The sequence below is a fragment of the Anolis sagrei genome, chromosome 5 (genome assembly GCF_037176765.1).
Source record: "Anolis sagrei isolate rAnoSag1 chromosome 5, rAnoSag1.mat, whole genome shotgun sequence".
NCBI classification, from domain to species: Eukaryota; Metazoa; Chordata; class Lepidosauria; order Squamata; family Dactyloidae; genus Anolis; species Anolis sagrei.
The window spans coordinates 121,166,195-121,184,563 of record NC_090025.1 but is presented as its reverse complement, the minus strand read 5'-3'; the positions used below and the strand labels follow the sequence as shown (position 1 = coordinate 121,184,563).

Below are 18,369 nucleotides of genomic sequence, written 5' to 3'. Positions count from 1 at the left end.
GAGTTTTCAGCATCTGTTACAGTTCTCAGACTTTTTGCCCAAGTATTTTTCAAAGCTATGGCTTTATTAGGTAACTTACTTACTTAGGTGACCCTTTCGTTGATCAAGTAAGATTGTCCTCCAAGTGCAGTGTCCTGGCGGTGGGCACGTAGGTGACTGTGGAGCCCTATTCTTGACCTGCATGCTGTCCTGCAATGAGGGCATGGGTTTCCAGGTGGAAGGCATTCCTGGTCAGGGTTGGCTTGATGCACCTTCCTCTTGGCACATTTCTCTCTTTTGCCCTCCATTTGTGCCTCTTCAAATTATATAGCACTGCTGGTCACAGCTGACCTCCAGCTAAAGTTCTTCCCAGTTCTCGGTGTCTATGCCACAATTTTTAACCAATCTTATTAGGTAACATGATAGATGTTATAAAAGTAATATTTATTTTGGATTTTAACTGATAATATTCATATAATCAGAAAATGGTTGTTTTGGCAATTGCTATACTATCATATCCAGAATTATGTCTATAGACTTTATAAAAGTATTGTAATACTACTTTGATAAATCTAGAATTTGGAGCATTTAGTTTGAAATATTAATGCATTAAGGTTAAATATTATACACTGAGAGATTAATCAGATAGTTAAAAGAGTTTAATCTCTTGATTTCCTACTTAAAATATACAGTGGCATCCTGTTCAGTCTTTATAAAATCATAAACTGGACTTTGAGTTCAACTGGCTGGGGATTCAGGTTTTATGATCCTGAATGACTGAACATGACCTTCAAAATCTACCTTTTCTTCTTAACAGGACTCTGGTGGAAGTGCTTCCAAGACACCACAGATCACAGTGTTGAGAAATTGTGTCTCCAGCACTCTCCTGGTCACAGGGCACCTTAGAACAAGCAGATTTGGCAGCGGTCTATTCTTGATGTGCTCTGCAACTGGGGGATTGCTGCAAACATCATTTCCCAGTGACCTGATCTCCAGTGATCTGAAAAAGCTTCAGTCGGGCTGCTGTCAGTCTGAAAAGGTAAATTTTTGGTGAGTGGCATCAACAGAAATAACTACAATGAAAAGACTTGTCATCATAGTTACATTGACAATGGAAGATCTTGGCCTTGACTTTCAGAACAGAAGATAGGATTGAAAAGAATCACATGCAACATCACTACTGCTTGCCTCTAGTGGCATATTTTGTTGCTAGTCCTTCAAATGTGTTCTCTTTGTTGTTTTAACATTTTTTCCAAGCCTAGAGTTTTTGTTTTTCCCCCCGATATGGATTACAAGTCTATAATACAATAATAGTGACCTTGGGATGGTAAGAATCAAGCACATGCGTAAATTGCCAAGGTGTGAAAAGCAGTCCAAAACCATAGAATCTCATTTTCCAATCTCTTCAATTCAATTTTGTCACTAATCTGCATTTGTCTGTTAGAGATTAATAGGCAGTGATGTATTTCAGTTGGAGAACACTGTTCCACTGCAAGACTATTAATATGCAAGTAGCTCAGAGTGTAGTCAGTGTATTCATGATGGAGAATCAGAAATGCTTTGAAAGCTTCTGAGCACAGGCAGAACATTTTTCTACACAACCGATTTACTCAAATTCTTTTGCTACCTAGTTCCTAAACAAAGTATATTTGCAAAGACAAGTTATAGAGCATATGCTTTTGCACGCAGAAGCTAGAAAACCCCAAATTCAACAACTCTTCTCCCACCACCCCTTTATTATTCAGGATTGAGGTGAGAGGGAATGTATTTCACTAGCTATAACCTATTCATTCAAAGTTTAGCAAATGTTTAAATGTGTGACCCTTTCAAAAAGGACATAAGTGGAAAGCCAAAGGGGAATGGAGGAAAAATGGAGAAGAGAAGGCAAGAACAGAGCAAAAGGGGGCTAGAAGGTGCAAATGAAAATGTTTTGTTTTATTTCTGTGTGAGCAATAGTTAAAGGTGTTCACTGCAACCTACCCCAAATAAAAACATTAAAAATAAAAAAAGCAGTCAGAATTAGGAGAGTCTTGAAAAGATTTATATCTATTATCACTACTTGCCACTGGAAAATCTCCAGACTTCCATAGACATGAATAGGCTGTCCGTAGAGACAACAGAATTCAAGCCTAAAGCGGCTGACATTCTGCAAGGGTCTTGGATGTCTGACCTCCTCTTGCTGTCCATTTTTGGCAAGTTCTCACTATTTTCTTACTTATGAGCCAGTCAGCACACAACTATATGATGTACAATCCTTCTGATGAGTTCTTCTTGTTTTACTGAGAGAAGAAGCTATCTGACTTTCTAATTAATCCATTAAGAGTCAATATTAATTTCAACCACTGTTACTTAAATTAATAAATCTATGTAAACCAGCCACGTTAGGGAGGGAATCTAACTTAAAAATTAATAAATTAATAAAACATTTTCAATGCTGTGATTAAAACTAAGTACTTCTGATAAAAAAAGGTAACAGAATATTGAAAGCGATTAATCAAAGATAGGTAGTACGACTGCTGCTCAAATACTGTGAACTTAAAATTTACACATAGAAATTGCTACAGAAAAAGACAGAGCACATATGATACCATATATGAATCCACTGAGATTAATGAATTATAAACATACAGAACAAAAGTTTCAAAAAAAGAAGAAATAATTACATAGTATTGAGGGTAAAAATAGAAAAATAAAAAATGGCACTCAGTATAATTTCTATTAATGAAATATTGTGAATTAATTATACCTTGTCTTTCCCTGTCCTATTGAAGCCATCTTCTATTTGAAAATATTCAATTTTTTTATTTTTTTAAAATCAGCTCTATTTTGTTTTGGTAACTTATTAAATTAAATTTATATTTAAGAAATCTACCAAACAAATAATAATAAAAAACAAACCTCAGTTTCAGGGAGATGCTTGTTCCTGATAAGCAGTTCTTTCTATACATAGATTTATGAGGCTATTTGTGGACTTCTGCATAATAGAATCTGCACTGCAATTTTGCTAATGTAATGTACTGGCGGTTTGGAAATGTGTCCATATTATTCATATTTTCTACTTTATTGACTATATTACAAGAGTTGCCTAACCTTGCAATCTCTATCTCATTTGCATCTCTGAGGGAAAAAAATAAATTAGATAAGAAAAATATGAGTGTTGACACAAAATTATATTGCTCCTTTCATATTTGCTTTGGTGACTAATGGCTAGAACCATTAAACTATTCATCTTGTAAGAGTTGTCTTAGGAAATCCAATTCTGGCAGAAGGAACAAGAATTATAATTTTCAAGATTTTTTAAGAAGCTTCAGTTTTCAGCACTCTGGGACTGATAGCAGATGATATATTGGTATTAATGCTTGCTTGATGACAATACATTCACTATTCTGTTGTTTATTTTAATCATATGAAATGTTTGGAACTATTATGAGCACTAGCTCATTTACAACAGTTTTGCTAACTCTGATGATGGTTTTGATTATGATTGTAATTCTGTAATCAACCTTGTTGTGAAACGTTAGGAAGAATATGACTGTTAATTAATCTGTTGTGAACCACCCCGATTCAATTGTTGAAAGAAAAATACTACATATATATATATACATCTGATTTTTAAAAATGTAGATATACTTACTGTTTGGGGTACTGGGTAAGGTAGAAAAGACATGGGACTTCATCTCACAGGATAAGTGAAGCATTTGGGATTGCTGTTTTTCCCTTAAGCTTCGCAAAGCCCCATTTTGAAATTATTTGGATGATTTTCCTACCCCCATCACATGGTTTAAAAGAGATATAAATTATTGCTCCTTCCTCTTTGTTTCCAAAACAGTAATGGTAGAAGAAAGGAATCAATACTTCCCATCTGAGCTCCTCCCTCCACAATGATGTCATTATGTTTACAAGTGTGCAAAGGAGAATTCCCATCACATGGTAAATTAGACATTTTTACATGTCTTTACGTGGGGAATTGAAAAAAGAAGTCCATTGCCAATCGACTTAGAAAGTGTAGGAAAAAAACACCTTTTAGAATGAGCAAGGCATTTGAACATTAAAACGGGTGAAATACCTGGAACCCACTGTGTCATGTAATGGGCTCTGTCAGTAGGTGTTTCTTAAATGTATAGAAACACTGATTTTATTGCATATGACCTTGCAAGACAGAACTGCCACAAATTCAGTCAGACCAAGAGAAACCTAGACCTTACAGGTCATCCTTGAGACTTTTGACCACAAGGCACCAAAGTCTGCACTCTCTGTTTCTGTGAATCCCAAGCTGAACAAATGACAACATTCAGTAACACCATGAATACATAGAGCTTACTTACAAAATAAGGAAGCACAATGGGGTCTACAAACTGTGCACCATTCAAGAATACAAACAATAAACAGAAATAAGAAATCTAAGAAATATAATATACATAAGAATAAGTCTGCCAACAAAGCAAATCTTGAGACCACAGCATTAGCCCAGACAAGTATGAAGCAACAAAGAAGCTAGTCCCAGTTTTGGTTGGTCACACTGTGAGGGCTCAACTAATGAGGCAGGTCCAGATATGCAAGCATTTTCAAATCCAAATGCTTTGCTTCTAAAAATAGATGAAATTATTTTCTCACTAATGAGCAAGGCATTTGAACATTCTTCAACCATTCACAAATGAGGTAGCATTGGTGCTTAAGGCATTATGTTATTCTGAAGTGTTCTAAGACCACATGTAAAGAGGCTGGCACAAAATAGAAACTAGAGCAAGACACAGAACAGATTTTCATGCTTACCGCACATGGCTATTGTTATGGTATCATAGTGGTTATTTCAAGATTACAGCAACCATGTATTCTTGAAAGTGGTCTTGAGGAACAAGGTCAATATTTTGTCAGCTCAGAGTATATAATCAAATATATTTTTACTGTTAATACTTGCACCTACAATTGGCTTTCCACATCTACAGGTTCTGCATTCATGGATTCGACCAGCCATGACCCAAAAATATTAGGAAAAAAAGAAAAAAAACAGCATTTGTTTGTGTTGTTCACCAATTTATGTAAGGGATGCTATTTTACTAAACTATTCTACATAATGAGGTTTGAACATAGATGGATTCTAGTATCCATGGGGGGGGGGGGGGCACACCTGGAAAACCCCAGCGGATATTGAGAGCCTACTGTATACATAATCCGACAAATTGAATCTGCTGAAAATGTTTACTATGACATGGATTAATTACGATCAATTTACATTTTCATGCTGTCAGATAAGTGCTCATTAGGCCAATATTGCATGGCAAATTATTTTACAGGTAGAAATTGCCAGGGGGGCAAATTGTTCCTTTATTCTTAAACAAGAAAGCAGTCATACAACACTGTAGTGCTGTTATGTCAAACTCATCTGTCTTTTTTTTTACACTAATATCTAAACAAGCTAACTTCTTGTCTGGTAAAGATGGTGTCAAGTTGTGTTCTGAAATTAGTGTCTTGTTTAGAAGATATTTTTATATTAATAAAGTTGTCCTCTGCAAATCAGTGCCTCGCTGATGGAGAATAAAATTCTTATCGTGAACCTTTTTCTTCATGCCACACCTTATTTCTATGGAACTGAATCCAAATAATGATTCCTTATCTCCTTACTAAACCCCAGTGTTCTTTGAAAATCAAAGGAGCTGTCTGACCAATTTCCCACGAGGCCTTCTTTTTATCTCTCACTGCAAGCCACACCAAATTACAGGATCCCTAGTTGTCAAAGAATTTTCAATGTTGTTTCCAATATTCCTTGCAACTAAAGGTGCTTCCAGACAGTGCTAAAACCCATCTCAAATGGATTAAAGTAACCTGCTTCAGCACAGGTTCTAGTCCCCATCCCCTCCCAAAACGCTGGGGTTTCCTTCCTGGAGTGGCTACTGAATCCACCATCAAGCCCCCAATTTAACTCCTAAAATTTACTCAAAATAGTCCCTGGCCACCATAGAGCCCCTCCTCACATTTTCAGTAAGTTTTAGGAGGTAAATCAGAGGCTAAGGGGAGGGGGTTGGCATCATCCTGCTCTTCTGGCCTTTTCAATGCCCGGAGAAATAAGATAGCTGTGGAGACTCATCCCCTAGGACTGCAGAATGAGTCCCCCCAGGCCCAGGTTCCACATTTTGGGCTTGTCTGGATGGGCCCTAAGTTGTATTGATTTCCACCACCAGTTGACTCTATAGCCCCATCTACACTGCCAAATAATCCTGTTTCTGAACCCAGGTTATCTGCTTTGAATTGGATTATATGGCAATGTAGATTCATATATTCAAGTTCAAAGCAGATAATCTGGATTCAGAAAGTGAATTATGAGTGTAGACCTAGTATATATCTCCATGAAACTATGCACTGTTGTTACAACATATATTAACCTACTCAAAACATAGACCGATGAAATTTTCCTGAAATTAGCTCTACTATTAATAGTGGTAAAAATGTAATTTGATATATATCTGAAATGGGACCTAGTTTGATAAAGAATACACATTAAAGACATTTGTAGCTCTACAAAGCAAAGTGACTTTGTAACTTAGATAGTTTCACAGCAAAAAAGACACATTTTAAACACGTTTTAACATTAAAGACCATAGCATTTTATTTAGCTGTCTACTGAATACATATTCCAATATACCTTATTTCACAAATTTTTGTTTTATTTTGGAACCATAGTTCCTTTTTTGGAAGAACTATGACTAATTCTCAGTACAGCTGAACTCTGTAGTAAATGGAAATATTTACATTCCAAACCAGATAATTACAAACTCTGGCAACATCACTAATTATAGCAAAATGACAGTTTTCAATCTGATTTCGAAGATATATCATTCTCCTTTAAAATAATTGAAACGATTCTGCATAAACAAGAATAGGAAAATGAGGTTTTTAAAAGACAATAAAACTAAGAAAAAACGGATTTCCTGAAGGATGAGAAATCAAGGCAATTTTATGTTTAACACAAAACCAGGGTAGAGGAACACAGGAGGAAGAGTTTTATGTATCTTAGCTTCCTCCCTGACTTTGTGGTACAAAACATTAATATTGCAAATGAATCCATCACATCAATTAAGATTCAACTGTGAAAATGGAAGAGTAATGTTACATTGTCTCCCCTAGGTGCATTCCCTTCTAAAACACCTATTTTTCAAGCTGAAATATATTAAAAATGGCAAATGATGCCATTTTTCATTGACGTTTCTAAATGAATATTTTTAGAAGATAGAATAATTATTAAAGTATTATTGCCTTTAATAAATTCAAATCATACCTACATTTTCAAACATATGTAGTCCTGACTACTATCTTGAGTCCCTCATGATTATTTTAGTTTAGGACCCAAATAAATAAGTCATGGAATAAGTCTCAGAATCTACCACTTTTCACATATGATTTACACCTGCTGCTTACAATTCTTGTAAGTCATATATCCCTTCTATTTGTATCAATAAGTATTTTTATGAAGAAGCACATATTTAATGGTTTAATATTTCAACCTTCTTTTGACTGTAAATAATGAGTCAGCAAATGAAATATCCTGGCACAAATGCCATATACTAGTGAACATATCTTACAATTGGAGAAAAGGGGGGTAGGATCCCATACAAAATATTTTAAAATATTATTCATAAGTACTTAAACATTAAAACTAGTGGTTCATCTACACTGGGCAGCTTAATTTGATGTAAATTTATCCTGGGTCTATTGTCTAGATGGGTTGGGGATGCATTGGTCTCGCTACACTGCCACCTAGTCATCTGTGTCACTGTCACCAGTCCAAGCCATCCACAGAGCTTTGCTTTAGTGCCCAGGCACTGAAGTCACATCTGCTGATGTCAGAAAACAGTGCCCACTTAACTATCAAGAAGGGGTTGATCCTTGGTGTTGTTCTGACATCAGCAGACATGATGGCGATAGACATGCACTCAAATGATGCTCCAGTGGGAGTGGCTAGTGGGAGTGGCAAAGGTACAGAGATTATGATCTCCACATGGGTCAGAAAGGTGATGGCGGTGGTGACTTTCTGGAAAGGGGATTAGTCCAAAATGGACTTGATCCAGCTGTCAAAACTGCCTCAATTCCCAAGGGTACTCTGGAATTCCAGCAAAGTCCAGAATATGACTGACTTTGCCTAACACAGAGCAAAATCAGATTAAAGCCAAAACAAACAAACAAAAAACTTGAGATACCCACTGGAAGTTGTTGTGTGTTGTGAATATTGCCAGGGGGTCAGTCTGTAATTGTTTATTTGCCTCAGGCTGCTGAGAAAAAAATGATCAAGGTTCTGCAAAGAATTCTATGTCTGAGACTGCAGAGGTGTCAATGCCTGAGTTAAATGATTTGATTTCTGCTGACTCTCGTGGTTTTGTGAATGGAGATGATGGTCAAGAGAGTACTATTAGCTACAGTGAAACTGAGGATTCTGGGATAGCTGGCCAGCAGGCCAAAGATGCTTCGGTGCAGGCAGACAAGGAGGCTGAGAGAAATGTTGAACAGTCAAGGCCAGATAGTGAAAGGAATGCACTAATTGGCAAACCAAGGGAGTCAGGCTTTGACCGAAGAAGCCAGATTTACCAGCATCACTACCTGGAATTAGAGAGGATGTGTTCCGAAAGATTGAGAGAGAAGAGGGATCAGGGAGAGATCTCCCAAGGGAAATGGAATGCTTTTGCCATGGCTTTGTGAATAAATATAGTGTCTGTGAATGTATAGTCTTTAGTGAGTCCAACGTTTGGTTTTCATGTACAACCATGTCTCCTGCTCCATGCTTTGTATTCATGCCTTCATGTTCAGGCTGAGATTGCTGTTTGCTATTTGCTTTGGATTCAAGTTCCTGCCTTTGGTACAAGTTTGCTTTTGTTTCTGATTGAGATTTCTTGGAACCTCTTGGAACTGAAAGACTAATTCCTGTGAACTAGCATATTGGATATTGGGACCTTCCTGTTTCCTGACTTGGATAATGACTGGATTATTTGCTTTGCTCACTTGACTGCTTTATGGACATTTCACTATTACTTGTTTGAATGTTTTTTACCTTTTTGGCTATTGCTATATTGTTCTTCAATAAACTGCTTTGCTTATAAAAACATTGGTGTGGTTTTGGGTTCAAAGGTACCTTCCCAAGCCCTGGTGTGCAACACCAGAGATACATTTGTGGTGAATATGAGGGTTTTTTTGGTAAATGAGTGGGAATCATGAGGGCCTTCAAAAGATGTTTCTAGCAGCCTGAGCCAGCACAGTCAATGAGGTAGTTAGTTGCAACCTAACCAGGATAGATCCATTTATTTTATGGGAAAGATGGTAAGTTATTACATATTTAAATCCTATCTGGCTGGTTAGTAGGCTGGTTGTAACTCTCCAAAGGCTACTGGACTGGAACACGTAGCAGTTCTTATCCCTGACTATGCTTGAGAGGTCTTCTGAAATAGCTGGACAGCACCATGATTCCCAGAACAATTCCCGTATATACTCAAATATATGCTGACCCGAATATAAACTGAGGCACCTAATTTTACCGCAAAAACCTGGTAAAATGTATTGACTAAAGTATAAGTTGAGGATGCAGCAGCTACTGGTAAATTTAAAAATAAAAATAGATACCAGCAAAATTACATTAATTGAGGCTTCAGTAGGTGAAATGTTTTTGAATATTTATATAAAACCGTAATTTAAAATATGACTACCCAACTCTGATTAAACTAGTATTCTAACCCTAAATATAAATGTACTTACATATCTTTCCAATAATAATAAAGTGAGTTAAATAATAAATGTAATAAAATAATAGTAACAAAATATAATAATAAATAACCTTGACTTCAGTTTAAGCTGGGGGGGGGGGGGTTCAGCCTAAAAAAAGGGCTGAACAACTTGGCTTATACTCGAGTATATACAGTACATAAACAATTGGACGTAGTCCGTAGATAACAAATCCAAGCCTGGTCTAATTTGCACACAATGCTCCTACATTATATGTTGTATCACATTACAAACTGCCAGAGTTCCTTCTATAAGGAATTCATTCTATAAGGAATTCATTCAGGATACTCATCAGACACATGGTTGTTGCATCCTGTAGTGCAGGGGTCCTCAAACTAAGGCCCGAGAGTCGGATACAGCCCTCCAAGGTCATTTACCCGGCTCTCACTCAGGGTCAACTTAAGTTTGAAACTACTTGAAAGCACACAACAACAACAACAACAACAACAACAACAACAATCCTATCTTATCAGCCAAAAGCAGGCTCACACTTCCCATTGAAATAGTAATAAATTTATATTTGTTAAAATTGTTCTTCATTTTAATGATTGTACTGTTTTAATGTGTTTTTTTGCACAACAAATAAGATACGTGCAGTGTGTATAGGAATTCATTCATGGTTTTTTTTTCAAATTATAATCCGGCCCTCCAACAGTTTGAGGGACTGTGACCTGGCCTTCTGTTTAAAAAGTTTGAGGACCCCCTGCTGTAGTACTTGGATCAGATTATTTCTAAGGTCCCTTCCACCTCTGTGATACTGTGATTTTGTAAATATGTACATTCATCAGTGCACATCCAGGAAATGGAAAATCAAGAGGTATTCTTCATATATGGGAAAGCTATTAGAGCTCAAGTATTACAGAACTTTTGTATCCCTTCAAGGACAGTTAAACTACTAATACTCTTAAGGTGTATTAGAGGCCAGCGGCAATAGGAAAGAGAAATTTGGATTTTGCGACATGGATTCTCCTGGCTTGGCTTGGTTTTTACTGGCACGTTAATCTATTAATTTATTGTTAAATTTTACTGATGATGTACAATGTTTTAAAATGATTTTATTGTGAATTGTAATTTTTATGGTGTTTATGCGGTTAGCATCCTCTGATGCTCATGTGAGGCCACACCGAGTCCCCCTTGTGGGGAGAAGGGAGGGATATAAATATATTAAATAAATAAATAAATGTATATGTATATATATATGTGTGTGTGTGTATAGCAATTCATTTTTTATTTTGTAATACTTGTATTTGCATATACATATGCATGCAAGAATCATGTTACATATAATCTGACTGTAAGCTTTTGTTGTGTTATTTTTATCCTACTTTTTTGCCTTTTAAATTTTAAATATATTGTCAATTTTTTTTTACATTCTTTCATATCTATAAGAATTTTTGTTGTTTCCATATTATCTAGTTCATTGTGTAAAAAATAATAAATTAACATTTTAAACATGTTGGAATCTTCTTTCCTTCCAGGAAACGTTTTGAAGGGTTCCCAGTCTTTCTTGAATACTGAAGGGTCTTTTAATTGAAGACATATTGTCAAAATGTTTATTTCCACTATTTCAGCTACTGTTACTATTCATTCTTGGTGTTTCTCCTAGTTTCCATGTCTGCGGATACACAATTCTTGCTGCAGTTGTCTTCAGAATGAATAGACTGTTATATGACTTCAAACATGATCTATCTGTTACACCTAGGAAGAATGATTCTTGGTGCACAGGTATTTTCAGTTTTAATACTTTTTCTATAGTTTTATGGATCTCAATTCATTTTTTTTGCCTTTTTGAAGGACCATCACATATGAAAAAAAATTCCCATTGCTTGTTTACATTTCAATTGTTTCTGCATTTTGGTATCATGTAATATTAATAGAACATTTTGTAAATGTTTTCCAACAGTGAGTAATTTCTGAATATGTTTATTTCTTCTTTCTAGAGGCATTCTCATTCATCTTGACTAATTGTATGGCCAATTTTTGGCCCATTTTAGCATACATTCCTTGATATAGTCGTCTTCTGTTTGGAGTTTTGGTAGCTGAGTGCAGATTTTGAATAGTTGTTTATTTCTTGCTTGTAATATTTTGTTGAACCTTGTATTTTCTTCCTCAAATACTATGTGCAAGTCCTTTTGATATTTATGGTATACTTATGTAAATTCAAATGAATTCAGGATGTAGCCTTGTTGGTTAATTTCCATTCTTGTTTTTAGTTGGACAACAGTGACAACAGTGATTGTTTCTCATAAAAGACCTAAAATCACAGCTAACCTTTCTCTTCCTTTCACCACTGTTTTTCTCTTAAGAACTTAAGTTGGTGTTGAATCTGTCAGATTGTTCTTAATGTCCGAGCACTGTAAGTCCAAAAACTTGTGAACTATAATAGGGTATGGCATCTGAGCAGACACAGAATACCATTTCTTATCACATGATAATCCAAATCGAATCACATATATAGAAACTGGGGAAGATGCCAAAGCCTTAGAATATATTCTTGCTCTTTTTCCATGTTTCCATTCTTCGTTAAGCATAAACAGTTTCTTCCTACATTAAATAGTAACCAATTAATAATGAATTGCCCATTTTGAGTCTTCAGACAGATCACTCAAGAGGGCAGCTTAAAGTACTGATGAATAGCTACAAGTCTAGCTGTTGGCTAGAAGCTTTTTGCCTAGGGCCAGCATATTCACAAATGAAAGCTGGCAAGAGGCTATTTTCAAGCCTAGTATTAATGCATCATTGCATAGAAGCTTTGACTTGGGAATGTATTTTTATGATTACTGGAATAGTATTACACAGTGAAGTAGCATTGTTTTCCCTCTAAGTTTGGTTGAATCTGAAATATGAATGTGTATATGGGACTAGCAAGAGGCTCAAGTAAAAACCTCAAATCATCTTGCAAAGCAACAATGTTCACCATTCTTGTCAGAAACACTTCAATGGGGTGCGTGGGGACTTCTTTCTGGAATATATAACACCCATTCAGTACCCCGATTACAATGATGTACATTGTAGAATTAATGCAGTTTAAACCACATTAACAGCCATAATTGATTGTTATGGAATTTTGGGAATTGAAGTTTGGTGGGGGACCACCAGAACTGTGACAGAGAAGGCTCAAGACCTTGTAATGCTACAACTTTGAGTCGCCGAATTAGGCTGAAAAATGCGGTATAAAAATAAAGCAAATAAATAAACTTCCTACAATTCTATAGCACTGAGCCAGAGCAGTTAAAGTGGTGCTAAACTGCATTAGTAAAATTTTGAGTAAATGGACCAATAATCAGTGGGTGCTATACATCACAGACACGCCATATATTACTGTCTTGTGTATTAAACTCAGTATTGCTTGCTGTAACAGGCAGAAGTTTAGTGAGCTGTCGGACATCTCATATCATGTATAAGCTGAGACTGTCAATTAGAGATTTTGTTGATAGAAACTGCATGCAAATTATATAATTTACAAAAAAAACCTGAAGGCTATAACTCTGTGGCCATTAAATTAATGACCAATGGAGATCTGTGATTCCAATGTGTAGGCTTAAACCAAAGGTGATGTCTACAACAAACAATGGCATGTTGTCCTCACATACCAAATAAGCAGATCAACAGATATTTACATTATCAGACTGAGGTCAATTTCTGACTGAAGTAAGCATCTTCTGTTTTAGCCCAATACAGAGTACTTCATTAATCATTTCTGCAAGAGAATTATGATCTACTCCTTTATAATGAGCTGATATCAGAGAAAATTCAATGAATGTGATTTGTGACACATATGAAGTTACTTGCAGTGCTCCATAGCTAGGTAGTCAAATCCATATGCTTTATATAACTGAACCCAGAAATAAATTGTGTGTGCATATGCATGAGAACAAGAGAAATTTATATGAATAGTAGCAGGGGGGAACTATTTCACTCTGACTCCTGTCAGTAGAAACAAACTATAGTATAGTAAAGCTCAGGGTAAGGAACAAATTACCCTTCCAACCCAGCCAGCATGTCATTTATATTAATGGCTGGAAATGCTAAGTTGCTCTGTGTGTGAATAAACTCTATTAACAAAGGCATGTCCCTTGGTGAAGCTAGATTCTTAGTAAATTTTACTAGCAAAGCACTGAGCTCTATGTCAGAGTAATTACACCCTTTATCTAGTGTGAGCTCTCTTTTAGCTTCTTCATACTCTTTAATTTCCCACTTCAGCCAATTTAGCAGTAAAATCACAGAAGTTTAAAAGGTTAGCTGCTGGGGAATTGGAGCATGAATGTTCTGTTAAGTTCCATGCGTCAAAACTGCATCATGTAGGAGAATGGATTAATTAAGTAACAATTAAACAGTGATGGATCATTGACAACACACACACATACACATTTTGGTACTAAAATTAATATCCCCTATAACACCAACAAAATGGTGCCTCGTCACATTTACACACTGCCAACTTATATCCCTGAAACATTGAAAAGAAGCAGTTGTTGATAGGGAAACTGATACAATTTTGCATATTATTAAAATGAAACTGCCCCTTCTCCTACGCACCAAGTTGAGAGACTCATTGCCAAAGCAGTTATTTCAGGATGAGTTTAGAGCGTGCTTCTATAGTGAAATACAGCAGCAATACAGTGTAGAGTCCAAGGTTTGCTATCACCTTCTTGTTGTTCTTCAAATCCACCTGAAAATACCTCCAGTCCTTCCCAAGTTTTTCCTTTTTTTAGTGGAAGATTACGATACTATCCTTTCTCATAAATACATATCATGGACATAGTGTGCACACTCATGATGGCAGAGATGGGAAGCAGTGTCTATTTGGTTTTTTGGAAATTCAGTTGCTACCACATAATAGTCACACACTGTTTGTGGTTTGTGGATTTAACAGTTCCTCACATAATAGTCTCACCTCTGCTTCCACACTTGCTCCTTGGAGTAGCCTTTGTAGCTCTGAGAGGCAGGAGTGTGGGTTGGAGAGGGAACAAAAGCTAGCAGACTTACCTCAGTTGCCGACAGCTAACTGACACTTCTAGCTCTCCCTGCAAATGTCCATCCAATACACTTGCTAAGGCATATAAGTATGCACCCTTCAGCTACAAGATATTTCCATCATATAATAATCAAGGCCCCTCTCTCCCCAAAGGGGGAGGGGGGAAGTGTGACTATTATGAGGTAAAAATGGTATGTCCTCTCGTAAGTCCAGTAAGACTGCATGGTATTTTGGGGCCAGAATCTCTTCATTTATAACAGATTTGCTATTATCTGCAAATAGTTCTGCATATCCATGCAAGCTCTGGGAATGTGTCCTCTGTGGATAGATGTGTGTACAATACTGTATTTATTGAACCGATGAACAAAAAGAACTTAAACATATATATCAGGTGTAAAACATCTCCGCTTCTGCCTTTTTCAGTTGCCAGAGATGAAAGTAGCTGTATAGTAGTATTCTCAACAGCCAGCTATTATGCTGTTCAGTTTCACCTTTGGCAACTGAAGAAGGCAGATGCTGAATTGTTTTACCCTTGATGCACATTTTAGAGTTCTGTTTGTTAATTGTCTTAATAAATATATAGCTTTTGGGATTAACTGCATCCTTCTTGGATCCAGGACAAACTTGGGGAAAGTGCTGTTCATTTGATTTTTACTCACCCAGCCACTCACCCTTATTTAAAATGCCTCCATGTCTCTCTATGAGGAATTGGGGGCTTTTACAATGTTGTGGTGAGTGATTTAGACCCAGGAGATGATTCTTTCTGAGGTGGAAACCTGGTTATAAAAAATCAGCCTGTCCTGTATCAATAGGAAATATTTGGGGAAGATATTTGGATTCTGAAGTAACCACACTTTCCCCACACCTGCTCTGTTGTTTCTGCTCATACACAAGCAACATTTTGCTTCAGCATTCTATGAACATTTCCCCTTCTAACTTGTCATTCTAAGAACTGCTACATAATTATATGGTATATCAGACTATAAGCTCAAGGACGGGGTTGGGGTTATTTTTTATTGTTGTCATGAAAGTAGCTCTGACTTTAGCTGAGAAACGGTAAAAAAATCATGACAAGCATAGTGACAAGGATGCCAATAATAGCAATAGGCAACAACAGTCATGCTTTTTTGCATGTGCTAATAATTTCTAACAATATCTTAGTCCTCTGTGTTTTTGAAAAAAAATACAGTATGAAGTGGTTTGATCCTGATTATCAGAGAAGGCTGCAGCAGAGTCTTCCTCCAGAAGGAAGAAGAGAGATTCACCCCTCCCCTCTCACTATTTCAAGCAAGCACTTTATTAGTGATGGAGGAGGAGAGTGATATAAATCCAAATGATGTAACTGCAGGTTTAGTTTCAACCTCAGTAAACGGTCATGTAACCACACTCTAAAATTATAGTGATGCCTCTGAGGCCCCATATATTCATGAAATACAAGGATCTTGAAACTCAGGGTTGATTTTTCATCAGGCAATACAAACACTAGAAAATTGGGGTTGGCACCAAAGTATGTACAGAAGCAGAAGGGACAGGAATTTAGAGGTTAGTAAATTAAAACCAAAATAATTATATCTCAAATAGGTTTTCTGTGTGGGAGGCAATTTGTCAATGAAACATACCCTGCTACGAGGATTCTAAATTTTAAAAGCTATGTAGGATGTTTTACCATTTGAGTGACAATCAAGATCAGGTGGGAAGTGAGGTGTAAAGATAGCATGAATGTGATTTCAGGCATATTTTGATGCCATGATGCTTATCAAACTGGTTTTTTGATCTAAATTATTCACATACAGTACATTCTTCTTTCTCTTCCATTCTCTCTTCCTCCCCCTCATCAGATGGAGATAATTTACTTTTCACTCTTCCACCCAGGCAATGCTCAAAGCAGCTTAAAATCAAAATAAAAGTATCAATGGCATCTTAAAACTGAATGTTAAACATTCAATTAAACATGTTGTCAATGAAGACTTCATCTCAGAGCATAATGCCAAATGATAGTAAGAAGCTTATACAAATGCCAGATATAACAGGAGCACTAAAAGTCAAAACACTAATACACTGGGCATACAAGCCTCTCTACAGAAACAGTTTTTCTTTCAGATGTCAATACCATGAAAATAACCCATTTCTGATAACAGATAACCTCACATCAAAAATGCCAGCTAAAGCACTATATCATGGATATATGAAAGAAAGGCTCCAGAGATTTAAAGATCAAAGGCACCTTGCATTTAGCTGAGAACCAGAGTAAGAATCAGTGGCGCTCATGTAAAACATCAAGTCGACTGAGCCACCAGAGGGTTACACTGAGCAGAAGTCTTAAAGCCACTTTCTGGACCATCTAATGTTTCTGAGCTGTTATCAAGATCAATCCAAATTACAAAAAACCAAAAGCACAACACTTTCCAGGACATGGATGAGAATGGATAAGTTATAAATGTTATTGAAAGATATATGTATGCACTTACATAAAAATATACACATATCTGAATGACATCTGTGGATTTTATGATTAGTCTAAGCACCTTTTCCTTCTTTCACATTTTTTACTCTCTGAAAAGTTTCAGAACATAAAGTGGACCAAGAACAAAAAAAAACTTACCGTAGTTGTCTTTATTCGTCCACCTGGTTGCGTACAGGTCCAGCCTGATTTATTGATTAGTAAATCACAGCCTTCTCCTTCTAAACATGGAAGCATTTCACACCATTGTTTTGTTTTTATAATGCGTGCTGTAGACAGGAAAAGAGAATAAGGATCAGCATGCATGTCATGCATCCCAATTGCTGTATTTCCATGAACTTCACATCCTCAATTCCCCCTTCTTCTCTGTGACCAACTTGAGAAGCTTGTTACCAATGAAAAGTAATAAGAAGTAAGTACTGCATCTGACTACTGAAATTTAGTTATATCAAGCTGAATGTCTTGAAGTTGTTTCAACATATTCTGGTGTCATTTATCCATGTCTGACAAAATATCGCCATCTAAGCATTTTCTAGGTTCTTGAGTGTGAGTTACAGTATTTTTGGACCGGAAATACTTTATTTGAATAGGGTTCATCTATTATCCACTGTTTCGTGTATACAAATGAAGTCTGGGACAATATCCCCCATGGATGTGGGGTCATATTGTATTTCACATCACTTAGGCTATAATCCTAAAGAAAAGAAGCTAAAAAGACACAATCCTTTGCCATTTTCAAAGCCCCTTTATAATAACCAGCAGGAGATCAAATATAACAGAAGTGAAAGCCCCTCTACATTAGATATTTTAACTTCAACACAGTATTTCATCATGCTGAAAGTCTTAGCCTTAGAGCGGATATGAATTTTTCTCTGAGTAGAAATGTGGAAGGCTGGGATGTGTATAGATTTTGCTTTTGTATTCGACTCCATAAAACTGGATTACCTTTTTTCAGAATAAGGAATAAACATTTAACACAATGTTTAATTTAAGCCAGATTTACTGTTGCAAAAAGATTTTTTTTTAAAAAAAAAAAAAGAGGGAAGTTTTATTCAAGACTATGGACAATATCAGATCATTCTGATTCTTGGTATTCATTTCTTTTTTTATTCTTTTTATGTGGGTATTATATCTACCATACACTATGGGGAATCATTATACATACAATAATTTCATAGGTTCCACTGAT

General features: G+C 36.3%; 1 protein-coding gene across 9 annotated transcripts in view; it reads right to left on the bottom strand.

The window, feature by feature from the left end:
* TAFA5 (TAFA chemokine like family member 5) overlaps positions 1–18,369 on the bottom strand; it is a 382,319-nt gene that overhangs the window by 54,485 nt on the left and 309,465 nt on the right. For all 9 annotated transcript variants that reach the window (XR_009631606.2, XM_067469031.1, XM_060777804.2 and 6 more), the window contains one exon: positions 17,322–17,449. Coding sequence is in view for 8 of the 9 variants with exons in the window: in XM_067469031.1 (XP_067325132.1) it covers positions 17,322–17,449 (128 nt within the window). In the remaining variant the exon portion in view is untranslated. The remainder of the gene's footprint in view (positions 1–17,321; positions 17,450–18,369) is intronic.